Source organism: Coregonus lavaretus, assembly GCF_964263955.1.
Source record: "Coregonus lavaretus genome assembly, contig: HAP1_SCAFFOLD_701, whole genome shotgun sequence".
NCBI lineage: Eukaryota > Metazoa > Chordata > Actinopteri > Salmoniformes > Salmonidae > Coregonus > Coregonus lavaretus.
Window position 1 is genome coordinate 200,998 of NW_028164703.1, and position 18,212 is coordinate 219,209.

General features: G+C 44.7%; 1 protein-coding gene across 1 annotated transcript in view; it reads left to right on the plus strand.

The window, feature by feature from the left end:
• Positions 1 to 3,024: 3,024 nt before the first annotated feature.
• The window catches only part of LOC311116740 (pleckstrin homology domain-containing family A member 5-like), a gene marked incomplete at both ends in the record, with an annotated part of 68,726 nt that continues 53,538 nt past the window's right edge, over positions 3,025 to 18,212 (plus strand). The window contains 2 exons of the mRNA XM_084191781.1: positions 3,025 to 3,145; positions 8,110 to 8,176. Coding sequence (XP_084047907.1) covers positions 3,025 to 3,145; positions 8,110 to 8,176 — 188 coding nt within the window. The remainder of the gene's footprint in view (positions 3,146 to 8,109; positions 8,177 to 18,212) is intronic.

Sequence of the window (18,212 nt, forward strand, 5' to 3'; positions counted from 1 at the left end):
GTAACCACACTGCCAGGTAGAGAGAGAGGCATGTAACCACACTGCCTGGTAGAGAGAGGCATGTAACCACACTGCCAGGTAGAGAGAGAGGCATGTAACCACACTGCCAGGTAGAGAGAGAGGCATGTAACCACACTGCCAGGTAGAGAGAGGCATGTAACCACACTGCCAGGTAGAGAGAGGCATGTAACCACACTGCCAGGTAGAGAGAGGCATGTAACCACACTGCCAGGTAGAGAGAGAGGCATGTAACCACACTGCCTGGTAGAGAGAGGCATGTAACCACACTGCCTGGTAGAGAGAGGCATGTAACCACACTGCCAGGTAGAGAGAGAGGCATGTAACCACACTGCCAGGTAGAGAGAGAGGCATGTAACCACACTGCCAGGTAGAGAGAGAGGCATATAACCACACTGCCAGGTAGAGAGAGAGGCATGTAACCACACTGCCAGGTAGAGAGAGAGGCATGTAACCACACTGCCAGGTAGAGAGAGAGGCATGTAACCACACTGCCTGGTAGAGAGAGAGGCATGTAACCACACTGCCTGGTAGAGAGAGGCATGTAACCACACTGCCAGGTAGAGAGAGAGGCATGTAACCACACTGCCAGGTAGAGAGAGAGGCATGTAACCACACTGCCAGGTAGAGAGAGAGGCATGTAACCACACTGCCAGGTAGAGAGAGAGGCATGTAACCACACTGCCTGGTAGAGAGAGAGGCATGTAACCACACTGCCAGGTAGAGAGAGAGGCATGTAACCACACTGCCAGGTAGAGAGAGAGGCATGTAACCACACTGCCAGGTAGAGAGAGAGGCATGTAACCACACTGCCTGGTAGAGAGAGGCATGTAACCACACTGCCAGGTAGAGAGAGAGGCATGTAACCACACTGCCAGGTAGAGAGAGAGGCATGTAACCACACTGCCTGGTAGAGAGAGGCATGTAACCACACTGCCTGGTAGAGAGAGGCATGTAACCACACTGCCAGGTAGAGAGAGAGGCATGTAACCACACTGCCTGGTAGAGAGAGGCATGTAACCACACTGCCAGGTAGAGAGAGGCATGTAACCACACTGCCTGGTAGAGAGAGGCATGTAACCACACTGCCAGGTAGAGAGAGAGGCATGTAACCACACTGCCTGGTAGAGAGAGGCATGTAACCACACTGCCTGGTAGAGAGAGGCATGTAACCACACTGCCAGGTAGAGAGAGAGGCATGTAACCACACTGCCAGGTAGAGAGAGAGGCATGTAACCACACTGCCAGGTAGAGAGAGAGGCATGTAACCACACTGCCTGGTAGAGAGAGGCATGTAACCACACTGCCTGGTAGAGAGAGGCATGTAACCACACTGCCAGGTAGAGAGAGAGGCATGTAACCACACTGCCTGGTAGAGAGAGGCATGTAACCACACTGCCAGGTAGAGAGAGGCATGTAACCACACTGCCTGGTAGAGAGAGGCATGTAACCACACTGCCAGGTAGAGAGAGAGGCATGTAACCACACTGCCTGGTAGAGAGAGGCATGTAACCACACTGCCTGGTAGAGAGAGGCATGTAACCACACTGCCAGGTAGAGAGAGAGGCATGTAACCACACTGCCAGGTAGAGAGAGAGGCATGTAACCACACTGCCTGGTAGAGAGAGGCATGTAACCACACTGCGTAGGAGAGGAGAGATGGAGAGAGAGAAAGGCAGTTATCTGCCCGCTGGTTTTCATATTTCATTCCCTTTCTCGCCTGTGGTGTAAACTTCTGCCTGTTGACTGTTGTTCTCTTGCTCTCTCTCTCTCTCTCTCTCTCTCAATTCAATTTCAATTTAAGGGGTTTTATTGGCATGGGAAACATATGTCTAAGTGAAATAGATGATAAACAAAAGTTAAATAACAAAAAATGAACAGTAAACATTACACTCGCAAAAGTTCCAAAAGAATAAAGACATTTCAAATGTCATTATGTCTATATACAGTGTTGTAACAATGTGCAAATAGTTAAATATGGGTTGTATTTATAATGGCGTTTGTTCTTCACTGGTTGCCCTTTTCTTGTGGTAACAGGTCACACATCTTGCTGCTGTGATTGCACACTGGTATTTCACCCAATAGATATGGAAGCTTATCAAAATTGGATTTGTTTTTTCTAATTCTTTGTGGGTCTGTGTAAGCTGAGGGAAATCTCTCTCTCGCTCTGTCTGTCTGTCTGTGTGTGTGTGTGTGTGTGCGCGCGCGCCTCTGGATATAGTGGTTAGTAGTGCATACATAGACACACAACGTTCCGTGCCCCAGTTTCACTACAGAAACACTGCATTAAAACGATCCTGTCTTCTCATGGCCGTATACAGTATGACAGCTGCATCTATAGCAGACCAACATGCAGTGCTTGCCATTCCCAGCCATGTTCGGCACACTAACAACATCCGTATACAGGTAACTGCCAAAATAAAGGAATCACCAACATAAAGTGTCTTCTAGGGTGTTGGGCCACCACGAGCTGCTAGAACAGCTTCAATGTGCCTTGGCATAGATTCTACAAGTGTCTGGAACTCTGTTGGCGGGATGCAACACCATTCTTCCATGAGAAATTCCATCATTTGGTGTTTTTTGTTGATGGTGGTGGAAAACGGGTTGATTGGGTTGATATCTGGTGACTGACACACACACACACACACACACACTTTACACCCCCTATGCTCCTTTGAGACCCCTCTTTCAAAGTCACTGAGATCTCTTCTTCTAGCCATAGTAGCCAAAATAATGGGCAACTGGGCATTTTTATACACGACCCTAAGCATGGTGGGATGATAATTGCTTAATTAACAGCAAGCACCTGCTTTCAATATGCTTTGTATCCCTCATTTACTCAAGTGTTTCCTTTATTTTGGCAGTTACCTGTACATCATCAATGAGCTCCAGTGTGACTGATAAAACAGGAGACGTATAACAAACTGTACCCAAACCCATAGAATGGGGATGGAACAACCCTAGTCATCACAATGTTATGATTCATGCTGTACTCCAGCTAGCACAATGTCCTCCTGCCTCATGCCAGCCAACTCACCTGTCCCCCTCTACCTACACCTGGATGCCCACTCTGACAGGAAACAGGAAGTTACATCACAGAGAGATAGGAAGGAAGTGCAGACCCATGGTATTGACATGTTCCAACCCCTTTACAGTGTATCATATCCCATTCCCCTCCCTTCCTCTCACAAATATTCTGCTATCTCTGCTGTTATTTTGAGGTCTGTATCAAATATTAATGTGTAATTTTGTTTAGTCCTGGGAGACCGACTGTTTATGTTTTTATTATCAGTGAAATCCTCAATGAATTATTCACACTGAAACAGACCGTTGGAGACCGTGAGAAGAAAAGTCCTGCCTTATTCTGGAAGTGTTTTCTTAGCTCTGGCAGAGTTTCAGTAATGATATTCTGAAATAAATTGCTATTTCGACCCACGGTGTTCCTTTGGGTGTATTTCAGCACATATGGACGAGTCTGAAGTCTACTAAATGTATTTTGTTAATATGCCACTGGTCACACTGATAGCGTTTGGTGTAAGTCTCAAACATATGGTGTCATTTCCTGCATATCTTAGTCTTAGTGTTCCCTCCCAGTGTAGCTTATGCATGGGGATGCAATACTGTGAATGACATGAACTCTTATGGACATGTTGGGTCTCGGTTCAGCTACACTGTGTTGTGCTGCTGTGACACTGATGGCATTGAGACACTGGTGGCAAAAACCCAGCTTTCTCCCTCCAAATAGCTTTCTCCTTCTCCCTGTCTCTCCCCTCCTCTCTCTCTCCCCCTTCTATCGCTCACTCTCTCTCTTTGCCTGAGACTACCACATCCACTGCTAGGCTCCAGTGGAGCAGAACAGCCAACCCTGCCTGCTCTCCTTCGTCTCATCCCTCCATCCACCCACCCGCCACCCTCAATCGTCTTATGGTCTCCCCATCCTCTCCTCTCCTCTCCTCACCCCTCTCCTCTCGTCTCCTCCACCCCCCCCACTTCCCCATCTTCTCCCCCACTCTCTCCCCTCTCACATCATCCATCCTCCCAAGTCATCCCTACTCCCTCTCCTCTCTTTCCTCTCCTTTCTCTCCTCCCTCACTCCTCTGCTGAAGGACACAGTAAATGTCACGCTGCTGCATTGAGGCCCGGCTCTCACCTGTTGCCCCGGCAACCTGCCTCTAACATGTGACCGCCCAGACAAACAGGCAAGCCATGTGTGTGAAGAGCAGAGTAGTCTGGCCTGTGTGTGTGCGTGTGCCTGTGTGTGCCTGTGTGTGTGTGTGTGTGTGTGTGTGTGTACCTCTCAAGCCCTCTACCATAAATCAGGCATTGCCTATCAGTGTTTACCCCTGCTGCTAATGATAGTCCTCTAATGAACATACTGTTTATATTGGCTTCATTACAGACCTATGTCAGAGAGGGTAACAAGCAGGCTGCATGTTTTAGTGACTGATCTTCGTGTTGTTGCCCTCTCTACTCCTCTGCTAGCCTGTTAAAATTCCCTAGTAAGTATCACTATGACAGGAGAGTAGCTCCCTGTGTGTGTCCAAGTGGTACCCTGTTCTCTACATAGTGCACTCATTTTGACCAGGGCCAGCATAGGGCTCTGGTCAAAAGTAGTGAACTATATAGGGTAACATTTGGGACTGTAACCTCGCTCTCCACAGCTCTCTGATACAGCTCTCTCTCTCTCTCTCTCTCTCTCTCTCTCTCTCTCTCTCTCTCTCTCTCTCTCTCTCTCTCTCTCTCTCTCTCTCTCTCTCTCTCTCTCTCTCTCTCTCTCTCTCTCTCTCTCTCTCTCTCTCTCTGTGTTGGGGTTACTGACGACCCTCCTCCCTCTGTTTCTGTTTCTGGCCCCATGTTAAATGTCTGCTCTGCTCTATCCTCTCACTCTAATGGATTCAGGTTGCCTACAGCAGTGTTTCCCAACTCTAGTCCTCGAGGACCCCCAACAGTGTTTCCCAACTCTAGTCCTCGAGGACTCATTGAGGACTTGATGATTAGTTGACAAGTTGAATCAGGTGTGCTTGTCCAGTACTGTGTACTGTTGGGGGTACTGGAGGACCAGGGTTGGGAAACACTGGCCTACAGGACACACTAGCAGTAAGGTTAAGTGCATTGGGTTTTATAGGCTCAAACTCGTCACATTAGATAATAAGTTAAAGTACAACTTTGTTGATGGAACTTTTCAAAAGCGTTGCCGTTTTTTTTTATTGCAGCTCCTTAAAAATGGAACAGGAAATGTAGTCGGCCCAAATATGAAACTATTTTGGGTTTATAGGAAAACGTCCGTAATCTCTTTGTGACAGTTATAGTGGGGAGAGGAGAGAAGACAGGAAGATAGAGGAGGTCTTTGTTAACTCGATCTCCTTTACCACTTGCTGACTGGCACACAGCAGTAGAGACCAGAGAGCCTAGATATGATAACACACACACATCTGGCCTGGAGAACACACACTTCATCTCCAACGCTCCAACGCCCATAGGCTCTTGAGTTATCATTGATTCACTCCTTTAACTCCCCGTCATGGTATGTGCACGCATTCGTGGGTGAGTGCTTACGTTTGTCTGTGTGTGCATACTTTTGCAAGTGTGTTGGTCTCTGCATACTTGTGTTGGTCTCTGCATACTTGTGTTGGTCTCTGCATACTTGTGTTGGTCTCTTTATACTTAACAGATGGCTGCTTCCCAAAATATTCTGCTTAAAAGCTTGTTTCACTTATCACCAGAGAGAGAGCAGGAGATTGCTGAGTTTCAGCTGTCGGCATTACATATCAATCTCTTTAATTAGCAGACATTTCACTTGATAAAATACTGCTGAGACGTTTTTCAAATCAAGTACCATACATCCGGTGGGCGCTGCCTCTGGATTTGGATGAATACAGTTACTGGGAGTATTTTAAAAAGAAATAATAAAAATGTAGGATTCTGAATGTAGAGTTTTAGGACAGGAGAGATCCTTGTCTATCCAATATGCACTCACACACACTATGGAGCCCAACACAGCAGCTCTCTTCCCTGGCCCCATTTGACAATATCAGCTTTCCTAGGCTAGCCAGCTCTCAAAACCTTACCCTCTCTCTCCTCTCTCTCTCATACGTCTTTGATATTGTGGCTCACACTGGATTTGACCGACATGGTTTGCGTTCCAAATGGCACCCTATTCCCTATCCGCCTGGGTCAAAAGTAGTGCACTATATAGGAAATAGGGTGCCATTTGGGATGCAGCCATGGATTTAGACTTCAAACGCATGCCCTCTGTTGTTTCCTGGACAGTTGATGCAGGGTGGATCTAGTGGACCTTTCCATCCTCCTGACCTCGTCTTATCTCTTTACTGCCAATGGGTATTGTTCATCCTCCCTCACCATCACTCCTCCCTAACCATCACTCCTTCCTCCCACATCCCTCCTTCCCTTGTATTTGACAGAGTTCAGGACAGGCATTCAGGTCAGGTTGTTCCTCTGAGTTTTATACGATTCAGGGTTTTATATGAAATGGCATTCTATGAGTCAGCATTAAAGGTGCTACACGTAGGATTTTTTGAAATGTTTACATTGTAATTTCAGAAAAATGCCCATAATATATCTGCAGTAATAGTGGAATGATAGTGTTTCACAGTATTACTTACCCGCCAGTGTTGTGGTTGGCTGTGATATTTGCCTATTGATTTCTCCCGCCGAAGTTGCATCTGTTATCCAAATGGGAAAGCTGTTTTGACTTTGTGGCTGTGTTATCTAGGTCAAGTGGCCAATGTAGAAATTGCTCTGTCATTTCCTGGTTGCTAAAATTCTATATTGTTCTCTCAATTTCAGTTTATCTGGCAAAACAAGCACTGAATAGTTTAGGGAATCATCGCTGTGAAAAATATTTTCAATAACAAAAAAGTATGCTGAAATCCACCAAAACTGAAAGTAAAAGGCTCAAGCATGAGTCTCCGCCATGTTATGGGAAAATTGGATGCGGGGGAGGGGTGAGATTTGATTTTGAATGCGGCCTGTTGCTATTGCAATTCACCTCGCTTCCACATAGGGAGAAATTCTAGTTGTAGCACCTTTAACTAATGTAAGGAGAGTCCGTTTTTGAACCATGCCAGGTTGGTTGTTTTCCTCTGCTATTGAAACCTATTGAGGAGCCCCAGCAGGGTTCAATACAGCTTTCTATATGGAGAGAATATGTAGTGATGAGCCTTTCTCTCCTCAGCCTTTTGAAACCCTGGTTTAAGCTGGCGTCCTGTCTCTGTCCGTCCCGTCCCCCCCCCCCCCCCACACACACACACACACTAAAAAGGTCCTCTTTCTCTGGAGCCATTGTGGCCTGGCGTCCCCTCTCCTTTCCTACCCATCACCACTGCCTCTCCTCTCCTCCAGGCCTGAATAATAGCACGAAACTGGGGGAAGCAGATTAGCCTCCACAACCATTGTCTGCTTCCTATTAGAAAGAGCCCTGACTTGTGGTTGAACTTCAGGGTCTCTCCAGGCTCTTGTTATCCATTTACACACTGTAGTAAGGGTGCGTGTGCGTGCGTCTGCACTTCCAGGTGCTCTTCTATTCTAGTACCACATTATCATATCATAGCCTGGTATGAATACATGTTGAATGGGACTCTAGAGTCTAGTGGAACATCGAGCATTACGTTAATGATATAGGCCTAGCTTTGGAGTAGGCTCCCTTATTATAGGCACTCAGGAGACGCAATGCGCTAGATGTGATTTTGGTCCCATGTAATGTTCCTATAGCTCTAAACGATTATGCCTATAGGTTACATTGAGAGGAGCATGTTAATGCACGCCACCCGCGGTCACACACATACAGCCTGAGCCTCACAGCTTATAGGATATGTAGCCTATTCCGTGTTTTTCAACGCACACGTGATGACACATCTGCATTGAAAAGCACTGCAAACCGAACGGCATCCTACTTGAACGATTCAACTCTCATCCGTACATGACATCGCGTTTCAATCGGGTTTCTCAGTCATAAGCGCACAGCACAGCTGGTCTGTTCCAGCTCGGTCAGCGGCGCGCATTTAGCAGAGCGGGCGAGTGGGAGCGCGCCGCAGAAGTGAGTGGTCACAGAAGTGCGCTGCTCTCACCAAGTCTGCATCTGGAAAGACTGCGTTTATTTCACCAGTTTTACTGGCTTCTCCACTGCAGGCGTCCACTCGTAAGTAAACAATATCTGGAGATGATTTAATGTTCTGTAGTCATGCTTAGATATGATTCGTTTATTATTCCATAGGCTATTGAAATAATGGCATAGCTATTTATGCCTGCGGTGCTGTGATGCCTTGTTGGTATAACAGGCTATATTTCACTGTAGCCCACGCGTTGTTATACATTATGCATATTTTATGAAGTACACACGGGATGCGCTGCTCAAAACAGGAATGGTGCTCAGATTCTTCCATATAGGGAACTCTACCATTTGTTGTGATATACTGTGCTCTCTTCATTGCTGCGTTGTGTAACCATCCCTATAGGACAGTAGACTTAAGGCAGCTTACAAGGCAGGGTTAAATGATGAGTTATGTAAATGAGTTATTGTTTTGATTTTGTTGTATTTAGTATCATGCATTCAGCTCTATTTGCTTACTGCATCCCATAGCTGCTGTTACTCAGCCTCTCTTCTGTTCTCCTCTCCTCTCTATCTGTCGTTCAGTTAACCTGCCCAGACCCCTGGGGATAATAGAATGGGAGCTTGTCTCTCTAGTTCTCTCCTTGAAATTGTTGTTATTCCTTCTCATTCTAGACCCATGTTATCCCTCTCGTTCCTGTGGTGTACAGTATGAAGACGTTAGGGGTGTCGGGCTGTTCGCTGCGTCCCATTGTGATTCAGATTAAAGTTTTATTAACAAGCTGTGGTTCAGTGATGCCAAAGGGACCATGTATTTCCCTAAGCCAGCTCCATGCATCTCATTGGTCAGCTCTCTTGAGTCCATGTTGATTAGTCTCCCTACTCCTTAGACTCCTCTGTCAGGGTTACTTTGCTCTATTAATTAGGGAGTTTCTGTTTCTACCATTTGGAATTAGGCTAGACTCTATTAAGCAGCTATCAATCTCACTATGCCGGTGTCCGTTTGGGGATATATGGAATTACTTTAACGAGTCCAGACATTTTCTGTGTGTGTGGGCCTATATCATTTTCATTAAAGGGTGGTAGACTTTTAATTGCTTTCACACCAAATTGGTTTGGAGCTTGCTTTCACCCTTAGGTCGGTTAGTTTGGACTGTTGTGGACACTATATCTGCACTCTGGAGCGCACTAAACAACACACCGTGTTTCATTCAAAAAGGGTGGTCTCGGTCCGATTCACGTTTTACCATGGTGCGGTTCGCTGCAGGTGAGAACGCAGTCCGAACCAAATACAGGAAAATAATCAGAGGCGTGCAGTGTTATTGGACTGTGAGCATTTGATGAAATGCACACGGTACTTGATATCTCATTCTGTGAGTAGCAGTGCATTTATGAGTGCATCGATGCAGATTAGGCTGGGGCTATACCGGGGATATATGCTAAATATAGTCTATTCACATTGCAGTTAGAGCGGCTATTGCGCTGTTTCCTCCCGCATGTTGTTGGAAGACCAAAGCGAATGTAATATGAAGATTGGGACACACAAGTTATGCTTCTTGGTATTCATAAATGGACTGAACATGAGCATTTTGGCAATGTGAAACCAACTGGACCAAATGAAAAAAAATACAATGTAACAAATAATGGAACAGTATAGCTCAGAACTAAATGCCCTTAGAGTTGTCTTTCTGGTCATTTGTTTTCTGATAAAAACAGACAGACAGACAGATGGGGAGTAATGGATGTGTTCACCTGATTAATGCCCTATAGATCAACTTTACCAATTAAGAGAAGTCCGATAAATTAGAGCCCTGTAAGACTCAGAGCATCTCCATCACAAGGACAAGAGGAGGCAGTTGGCAGGCACCCTATTCCCTGTAAGACTCAGAGCATCTCCATCACAAGGACGAGGAGGCAGTTTGCAGGCACCCTATTCCCTGTAAGACTCAGAGCATCTCCATCACAAGGACAAGAGGAGGCAGTTGGCAGGCACCCTATTCCCTGTAAGTGCATGACTTTTGCCCCATGAGCCACAAACATACAGTGGGGGAAAAAAGTATTTAGTCAGCCACCAATTGTGCAAGTTCTCCCACTTAAAAAGATGAGAGAGGCCTGTAATTTTCAACATAGGTACACGTCAACTATGACAGACAAATTGAAAAAATGTTTCCCAGAAAATCACATTGTAGGATTTTTAATGAATTTATTTGCAAATTATGGTGGAAAATAAGTATTTGGTCACCTACAAACAAGCAAGATTTCTGGCTCTCACAGACCTGTAACTTCTTCTTTAAGAGGCTCCTCTGTCCTCCACTCGTTACCTGTATTAATGGCACCTGTTTGAACTTGTTATCAGTATAAAAGACACCTGTACACAACCTCAAACAGTCACACTCCAAACTCCACTATGGCCAAGACCAAAGAGCTGTCAAAGGACACCAGAAACAAAATTGTAGACCTGCACCAGGCTGGGAAGACTGAATCTGCAATAGGTAAGCAGCTTGGTTTGAAGAAATCAACTGTGGGAGCAATTATTAGGAAATGGAAGACATACAAGACCACTGATAATCTCCCTCGATCTGGGGCTCCACGCAAGATCTCACCCCGTGGGGTCAAAATGATCACAAGAACGGTGAGCAAAAATCCCAGAACCACACGGGGGGACCTAGTGAATGACCTGCAGAGAGCTGGGACCAAAGTAACAAAGCCTACCATCAGTAACACACAACGCCGCCAGGGACTCAAATCCTGCAGTGCCAGACGTGTCCCCCTGCTTAAGCCAGTACATGTCCAGGCCCGTCTGAAGTTTGCTAGAGTGCATTTGGATGATCCAGAAGAGGATTGGGAGAATGTCATATGGTCAGATGAAACCAAAATAGAACTTTTTGGTAAAAACTCAACTCGTCGTGTTTGGAGGACAAAGAATGCTGAGTTGCATCCAAAGAACACCATACCTACTGTGAAGCATGGGGGTGGAAACATCATGCTTTGGGGCTGTTTTTCTGCAAAGGGACCAGGACGACTGATCCGTGTAAAGGAAAGAATGAATGGGGCCATGTATCGTGAGATTTTGAGTGAAAACCCAAACACACCGCCCGGGCAACGAAGGAGTGGCTTCGTAAGAAGCATTTCAAGGTCCTGGAGTGGCCTAGCCAGTCTCCAGATCTCAACCCCATAGAAAATCTTTGGAGGGAGTTGAAAGTCCGTGTTGCCCAGCGACAGCCCCAAAACATCACTGCTCTAGAGGAGATCTGCATGGAGGAATGGGCCAAAATACCAGCAACAGTGTGTGAAAACCTTGTGAAGACTTACAGAAAACGTTTGACCTGTGTCATTGCCAACAAAGGGTATATAACAAAGTATTGAGAAACTTTTGTTATTGACCAAATACTTATTTTCCACCATAATTTGCAAATAAATTCATTAAAAATCCTACAATGTGATTTTCTGGATTTTTTTTCCTAATTTTGTCTGTCATAGTTGATGTGTACCTATAATGAAAATTACAGGCCTCTCTCATATTTTTAAGTGGGAGAACTTGCGCAATTGGTGGCTGACTAAATAATTTTTCCCCCCACTGTATAGGGCTCTGTTCTGATCAAAAGTAGTGCACTATATTAGGGAATAAGGTGCCATTAGAGACACAGAAAGTGGTTGACATGGATGAATGGACTGACTGACAGAGGGCAACATGTGGCACTCTAGTTCTACTGTCTCAATTGTGACCCTGACTGAATCCCCTCGCCCACTCCGTGGCCCAATCCAGACCTCATATTTCTTCTATTTGTTAAAAAAATGTGTATCCGTTATTTTCCCCTGTCTTCTTTTGAACTGTCCTTCTATCTAGACATGGAAATCAAATAAGGTTGTTATGAACCATTCACAGCCTGGCATTCCATTCCCCCTGCCATAGAACTACATAACATCAGCCACCTGCCATGGTTACTATTGGCAACACACTCAGGAGAGGAGCCCTTAGGATGAGATACCTCAGCAGTTTGACTTGTTTGGGTCAGTTTTATCAGTGCTGTTTCCCTGACTGCATTATTTAATATGTAACTGTGGGTTATTTTCTGCTATCTACATATACATTTACATTTTAGTCATATAGCAGACGCTCTTATCCAGAGCGACTTACAGTTAGTGAGTGCATACATTATCATATCTGAGGTGAATCTGTGTCCATATGCTATTGCAGTACCTAGCTACAGTAGCTAGTAGCAACAAGTCTATGGGTTGAGTGTAATCATAATGATCATCTATTAGTATGGATGGGTTATAGCAGGCTGTGATCTGCAGATTAGAAAAGGCTAAAGGAGATTGCCATGTATGTAATTTTAAACGCCACCTTGTTGATATGTCATATCTAATCAGGGAACCCAGAACCAAATGCTGCATGCCGATGCGCTGGCCAGCATTTATGTTGAGCATCTGTCATACTGTCACTGGAGACTAGGGATGTAACGAATGTAAAAATGTTCTTAACGTTTAAATTGCAATTTCTTTATAGTTTAAACGAAAAAAATACACAAAAAACCCCCCCAAAATGACGTGAATTCACAATGGGTATGACCGCTAGGGGGCAATGCAGTTCAATCTACCGGAGTCCTGGCTACCTACCAGACGGCGCTCACCTTTCTGCTGTCCTCAACAACGATGATATTAATGCTGTTCTAGGTTATCTGTTGTGTGACTCTCCTCTATGTTCTCAATTGTCAGTACATGGGACTTCATGTCCCACTTCCCATCAATGTGAGGGCTCGTTTCAGTGATGTATAACAGCGTGTTCATAGACGTCAACAATCTGTTGTTAAGGCCACGTATGGTGTTTGAGAGCGTGCACTTTGTACTTTGTATCATTGTACAATTTCTCCATCAGGGCTGTCATGGTTTTTCGACATGGCATCTTGTAGTCTGGTTCTAGATATGTCATTAGGGTATTGAAGCTGACATCCTCTACTATTGACAATCAACTGCAATCATTTCTGTAATCAGCGCTGTGATTTTCTCCCTCCGTCCCTTATCGCACTGCTGCCAGCAACCGGTTGGGTCTCACTGTGCCTCCGTTTCAGCACCTGTACTAACACTGTAGCTCAATTCCACCTCGCAAAGTTTGCATTTCATCACCTTCTCATTTAACTTCTCAAAGTATTGCCATACAGGACTTCGCTGCTGTTGCTTGGCTTTCTCATTCTCTGCTATTCGAACTGTTAACGACTATGACGTGCAGAGCGCTTTATATCTGGGGAAAATCATTTGAAAGATGCATATCTCCACCTACTTACAGCATTGTTGTGTTAGGTATTTGTAAAAAAAAATTAAAAAAAATAAATAAAAATGTTTTGCCTTTGATGATGATCGGGATCTGTTAGTGGTAGTTTTGTGACAACTGCACTGTGATTTAAATTTGGTAAAAAAAAAACAAATAAATTCTAAACGTTAATGATCCCAAATTCATTTAATCGTCATATCCCTACAGGAGACTATGGCTACATCTCAAATGGCACCCTATTCCCTATATAGTGCACTACTTTTGGGACGGAGCCTATATCAAATCAGCTGGTATGTATTCTGTATGTAAACATTGGACCTGGACTTGTCACAATGCTTACTGTATTATCAGCCCAAGCTCACACTCTTAACCTGATTATGAATTTTATGTGCAGGAATTACTTTTTGATTGAGCAACAAAGGAGATTTGTTCTCGTTCCTCTTCGCAGGAAAGGAGCTTCAGCAGGTTGTCGGTAATGTGGAGGGCAGCTAGTGGGACTCAGCTTTGCATTAGCTAGCTGCTTTAGCTTGCTCACCCTGGATCATGTTGTTATACAGTAGGTGTTCCCTGGTACTATTAGTAGTAGCCTAGCTGTTTTAGTGGACTTCATGTTCAGTTAAAATGGTACAAGGTGTTGTTTTGTCCCTCAATAGGCTTTTCAGTTAAAGTGGTAGAGTATGGCATTCTCGAGTAACAGCACTAGGATTTCGTTCTTACGTCAGTGTGTAGTTGTGATTTCATTGAAGTGCTTGTTGGAGTTCTTAGTTACTGACTCTTCTAACAGAAGGCTTCTCTGTGTTGGAGAGACTGTCACAAAACCATCAGCACAATAATTGTTCGTCGGGGGCTTCATGAAATGCGTTTCCATGGCCGAGCTGCAGCACACAAGTCTAAGATCACCATGCGCAATGCCAAGCGTCGGCTGGAATGGTGTAAAGCTCACCGCCATTGGACTCTGGAGTAGTGTAAACGCGTTCTCTGGAGTGATGAATCGCGCTTCACCATCTGGCAGTCCGACGGATTAATCTGGGTTTGGCGGATGCCAGGAGAACGCTACCTGCCCGAATGCATAGTGCCAACTGTAAAGTTTGGTGGAGGAGGAATAATGGTCTGGGGCTGTTTGTCATGGTTCGGGCTAGGCCCCTTAGTTTCAGTGAAGTGAAACTTTAACACTACAGCATACAATGACATTCTAGACGATTCTGTGCTTCCAACTTTGTGGCAATAGTTTGGGGAAGGCCCTTTCCTGTTTCAGCATGACAATGCCCCCATGCACAAAGCGAGGTCCATACAGAAATGGTTTGTCGAGATCGGTGTGGAAGAACTTTACTGGTCTGCACAGAGCTTTCCCAGAAGAGTGGAGGCTGTTATAGCAGCAAAGGCGGGACCAACCAACTCCATATTAATGTCCATGATTTTGGATTGAGATGTTCAAGCAGGTGTCCACATACTTTTTGGTCATGTAGTGTACATACTGCCATGGAAGATGTCACATTAATAGGGGATGGCTTTCTGTAGGAGGACTGTTTATTTATAGATCTGCTGACGAGGATGAAAGGAAGGAAGATTAAGATGGCGTCCGTTTGATGGGCAATTAGAAGTGCTTCTTGTTATTGTTTAGAATACTGCCAACCAAAGCCAAACGCTACAGTGATTTAGGTGGATTAGTTAGAGGTTGTTTTGTAGTGTGTGTGTGTGTGTGTGTGTGTGTGTGTGTGTGTGTGTGTGTGTGTGTGTGCGCGCGCGTGCGTGCGAGTGCGCACTGCAGCCCGGGTTGTGTGCAGTGGAGGCAGTATCTGACATTTTTAAAGAGATGTTCTCCTCCCTAGGAAAGGTGTACAAAACATGTTATGGGTGAGTCAGAGTGCTACTCTGAATGCTGAGAGAGATAGCAGGATGCAGAGAAAGCGAGAGAATGTTGAATAGAGAGAGAATGTTGAATAGAGAGAGAGAGAAGCATGGGGAGAGAGAGAGGGATAGAGTGCAGAAGTGCAAGGGAAATGAGGGAAGGTCTGTCTCTGTGGCCTTTCTGAAAGGTTACCCAGTGGTGCCAGAGGGAGCAGTGTGAATGGCAGGGGGCTCTACAGGGAGCGGACTAGCAATTGTTGACTGACCCTCAGCCTTTACAATAGCAGAATACTGAGACAAGGGTCTGAATATGTACACATTGTTCTCTCCATGCCGGGCCTGTACAGAACCAAACACCGAGATGTATACACACTTAGCAACAAGGTCAAATCAGAAGGAGTGTCATTCATCCACTGTGGATGAAGACATTTAGAAGGGCCCCGCCCTGGCCTGCATTATAGCCATTTGACCAAGGCAACATTTCAATTGGCATTTAGAGCAGAGGGAATCATACAGACAGGGGAACAAACATGGTCTGACATTTTACATTTTACTGCTTTGTAATGTTTCTGACTTCTTATGGATTAGCTGTCATCATAAGGTTGATGGGGCTCCTCCTGCTCCTGACCTATTGTTATGTCAGGGTTATGTAGGCCCTATGACAGTGTTGTGTATGCCTTATGTACTGTATGATAGAGGGTTCAGCTAAAGTGTCCTCACACAGGGGCATGCTATTACCCACAACCCACTGGGGCACTTATCAGAGAGCAGCACGAGTAGCAGACTCCCGCTGGCAACATGCCCTCATCTCATCCTCCCTTCCTCTCCTCCACTCTCCTCCTCATCCTCCCTTCCTCTCATCCTCCACTCACTTCCTCCTCCTCCTCCTCCCCTTCTTTTGTTATTGGGTGATTACTTCTCCCACACTCTTTCTCTGTTTAGCCTGTATCTCTTCCCTCTCGGTCTCTATCTCTCTCTCTCTGGTCTGACTATCTCTCTCTCCTTCTGTCTCTCTCGCTCTCTCTCTGTTTTCTCTCCCAATCTCCCTCCATCATCGCCAGCGGCCGGCGTTTGAAAAATTGTTTTACAGCCAATTAGGGTAATATGTAATGTTGTGCTGCGTGTTAGCGGGCGGCAGGGAGGGATGGAGCGGTGGAAGAAGTGCCTGTTGATTTTCATCAGCGTTTTCCAATAAACACATTATTTATCTCGGTCCCTCAGAGTCCCTCCTACCAAGCACAATTAGCCTAACACAGAGAAGACTAATCAAAGGCCATACTGAGACCTGGGTTGACTTGAGCGTGACGGCAAACAGCATTCCCATACAGCATTTTACTGTGAAGGAAACATTCTGAAACGGGGAGGGAATACCTGAACTTGTACAATAAGAACACAGATTTTCCATTCCAAAATGCGTTTCTACAGTATGCCCTGCTGAACACAGGTTGTTTTAGAGTTTGAAGCCAGTTGACAGGTGGTGTAATCGTCTCTGTATGTTCCTTATGGCCTACCTACCTCAAAGGTCAAATAGGGGGTGCTTATATTTGTCCTGTTTCACTGCTGTTTGAGTGTGAGATGTAAAATGGAAATGTGAATTTTGAATATCCCAACTCCCCCTGAGACACCCTCGGAGAGTGGGGTGTGTCACGGCCAGGGATCAGCCATTATTGACAGCGACTGTGGAGCAATTAGGGTTAAGTGCCTTGCTCAAGGGCACGTTTCACCTAGTTGGCTCGGGGATTCGAACCAATGACCTTTCCGGTTACTGGCCCAAGCTCTTAACCGCTAGGCTACCTGCCGCCCTTACCTACCTACCTAGCGCTGCAACAGACCACAGTCACCGGAGTAGAAATGATGACATTTCAGAAGGAAGCGGTGACGTACTGCTTTGATATAAAACACTGCTCTCTTTGATTTATTTCCCTGTCTGTTTACAATTCAGCTCCTGTCCTTGTACTCAACGTTTATTTTTTATTTTTATTTTTTTAATTATTATTTTTAGGGGGTAGATCAGCTTTAATATTGCAGATAGATTGTAACTTCCATCAATATAATTGTCTGCATCACTATATACTATATACATTTTATGGACACAGTCAATTTTACAATAATTATATTTTGTTTGTTTTTACTCCTGAACTTCCACTAACCTCAAACTCTCCGATCATTTTCATGATGTCCATCCGGTTTGCTTCTATATGCCATATCTTTCTAACTGTGCTCTTTCACAAAAGCTCTCAACCAATAACTTATACAGTGGGGAGAACAAGTATTTGATACACTGCCGATTTTGCAGGTTTTCCTACTTACAAAGCATGTAGAGGTCTGTAATTTTTATCATAGGTACACTTCAACTGTGAGAGACGGAATCAAAAACAAAAATCCAGAAAATCACATTGTATGATTTTTAAGTAATTAATTTGCATTTTATTGCATGACATAAGTATTTGATACATCAGAAAAGCAGAACTTAATATTTGTATTATTAAATTATTGATCGATTGACTATGACTTTTCAGATCACCCAGTAATGCTATCTGCAGGGTTAGCTCCGGGTAAATATTGCAATCCTTTAGCTATTCCTGGACCTGTGTCCAAAAACAAGCTACAAATGGACAGTACCAAAACAAATGATCTAATGATTCTGTCTCTTCGCAGCAAAATCTGCAGAGCTGGGAAGATTGTATCCCCTATATAAATAACATTCTATTGGTAGCAAAATTTTTATATAATAATTTTAATTGAAAAATGCTAAGTTTTGAATCCGGTGTCGTTTTGCGTATCAGTTCATAAACACTATGCCATGGGATCGGTCAAAAATCTCTTCCCAACTATTTTGCAATCTATATGGGACGGCTGTCAATCCTTTGGTCCTTAAATGAAACTGGTATACTTTTTTATTTATCACAGTTTTCTTTAACCAATTATGTTCTTTAATGCAAGGCCGACAGACAAGTTCCTTACTTTTTCCCCCTTCCACTTTTCTCTTCCATTTTTGCGGTAGTG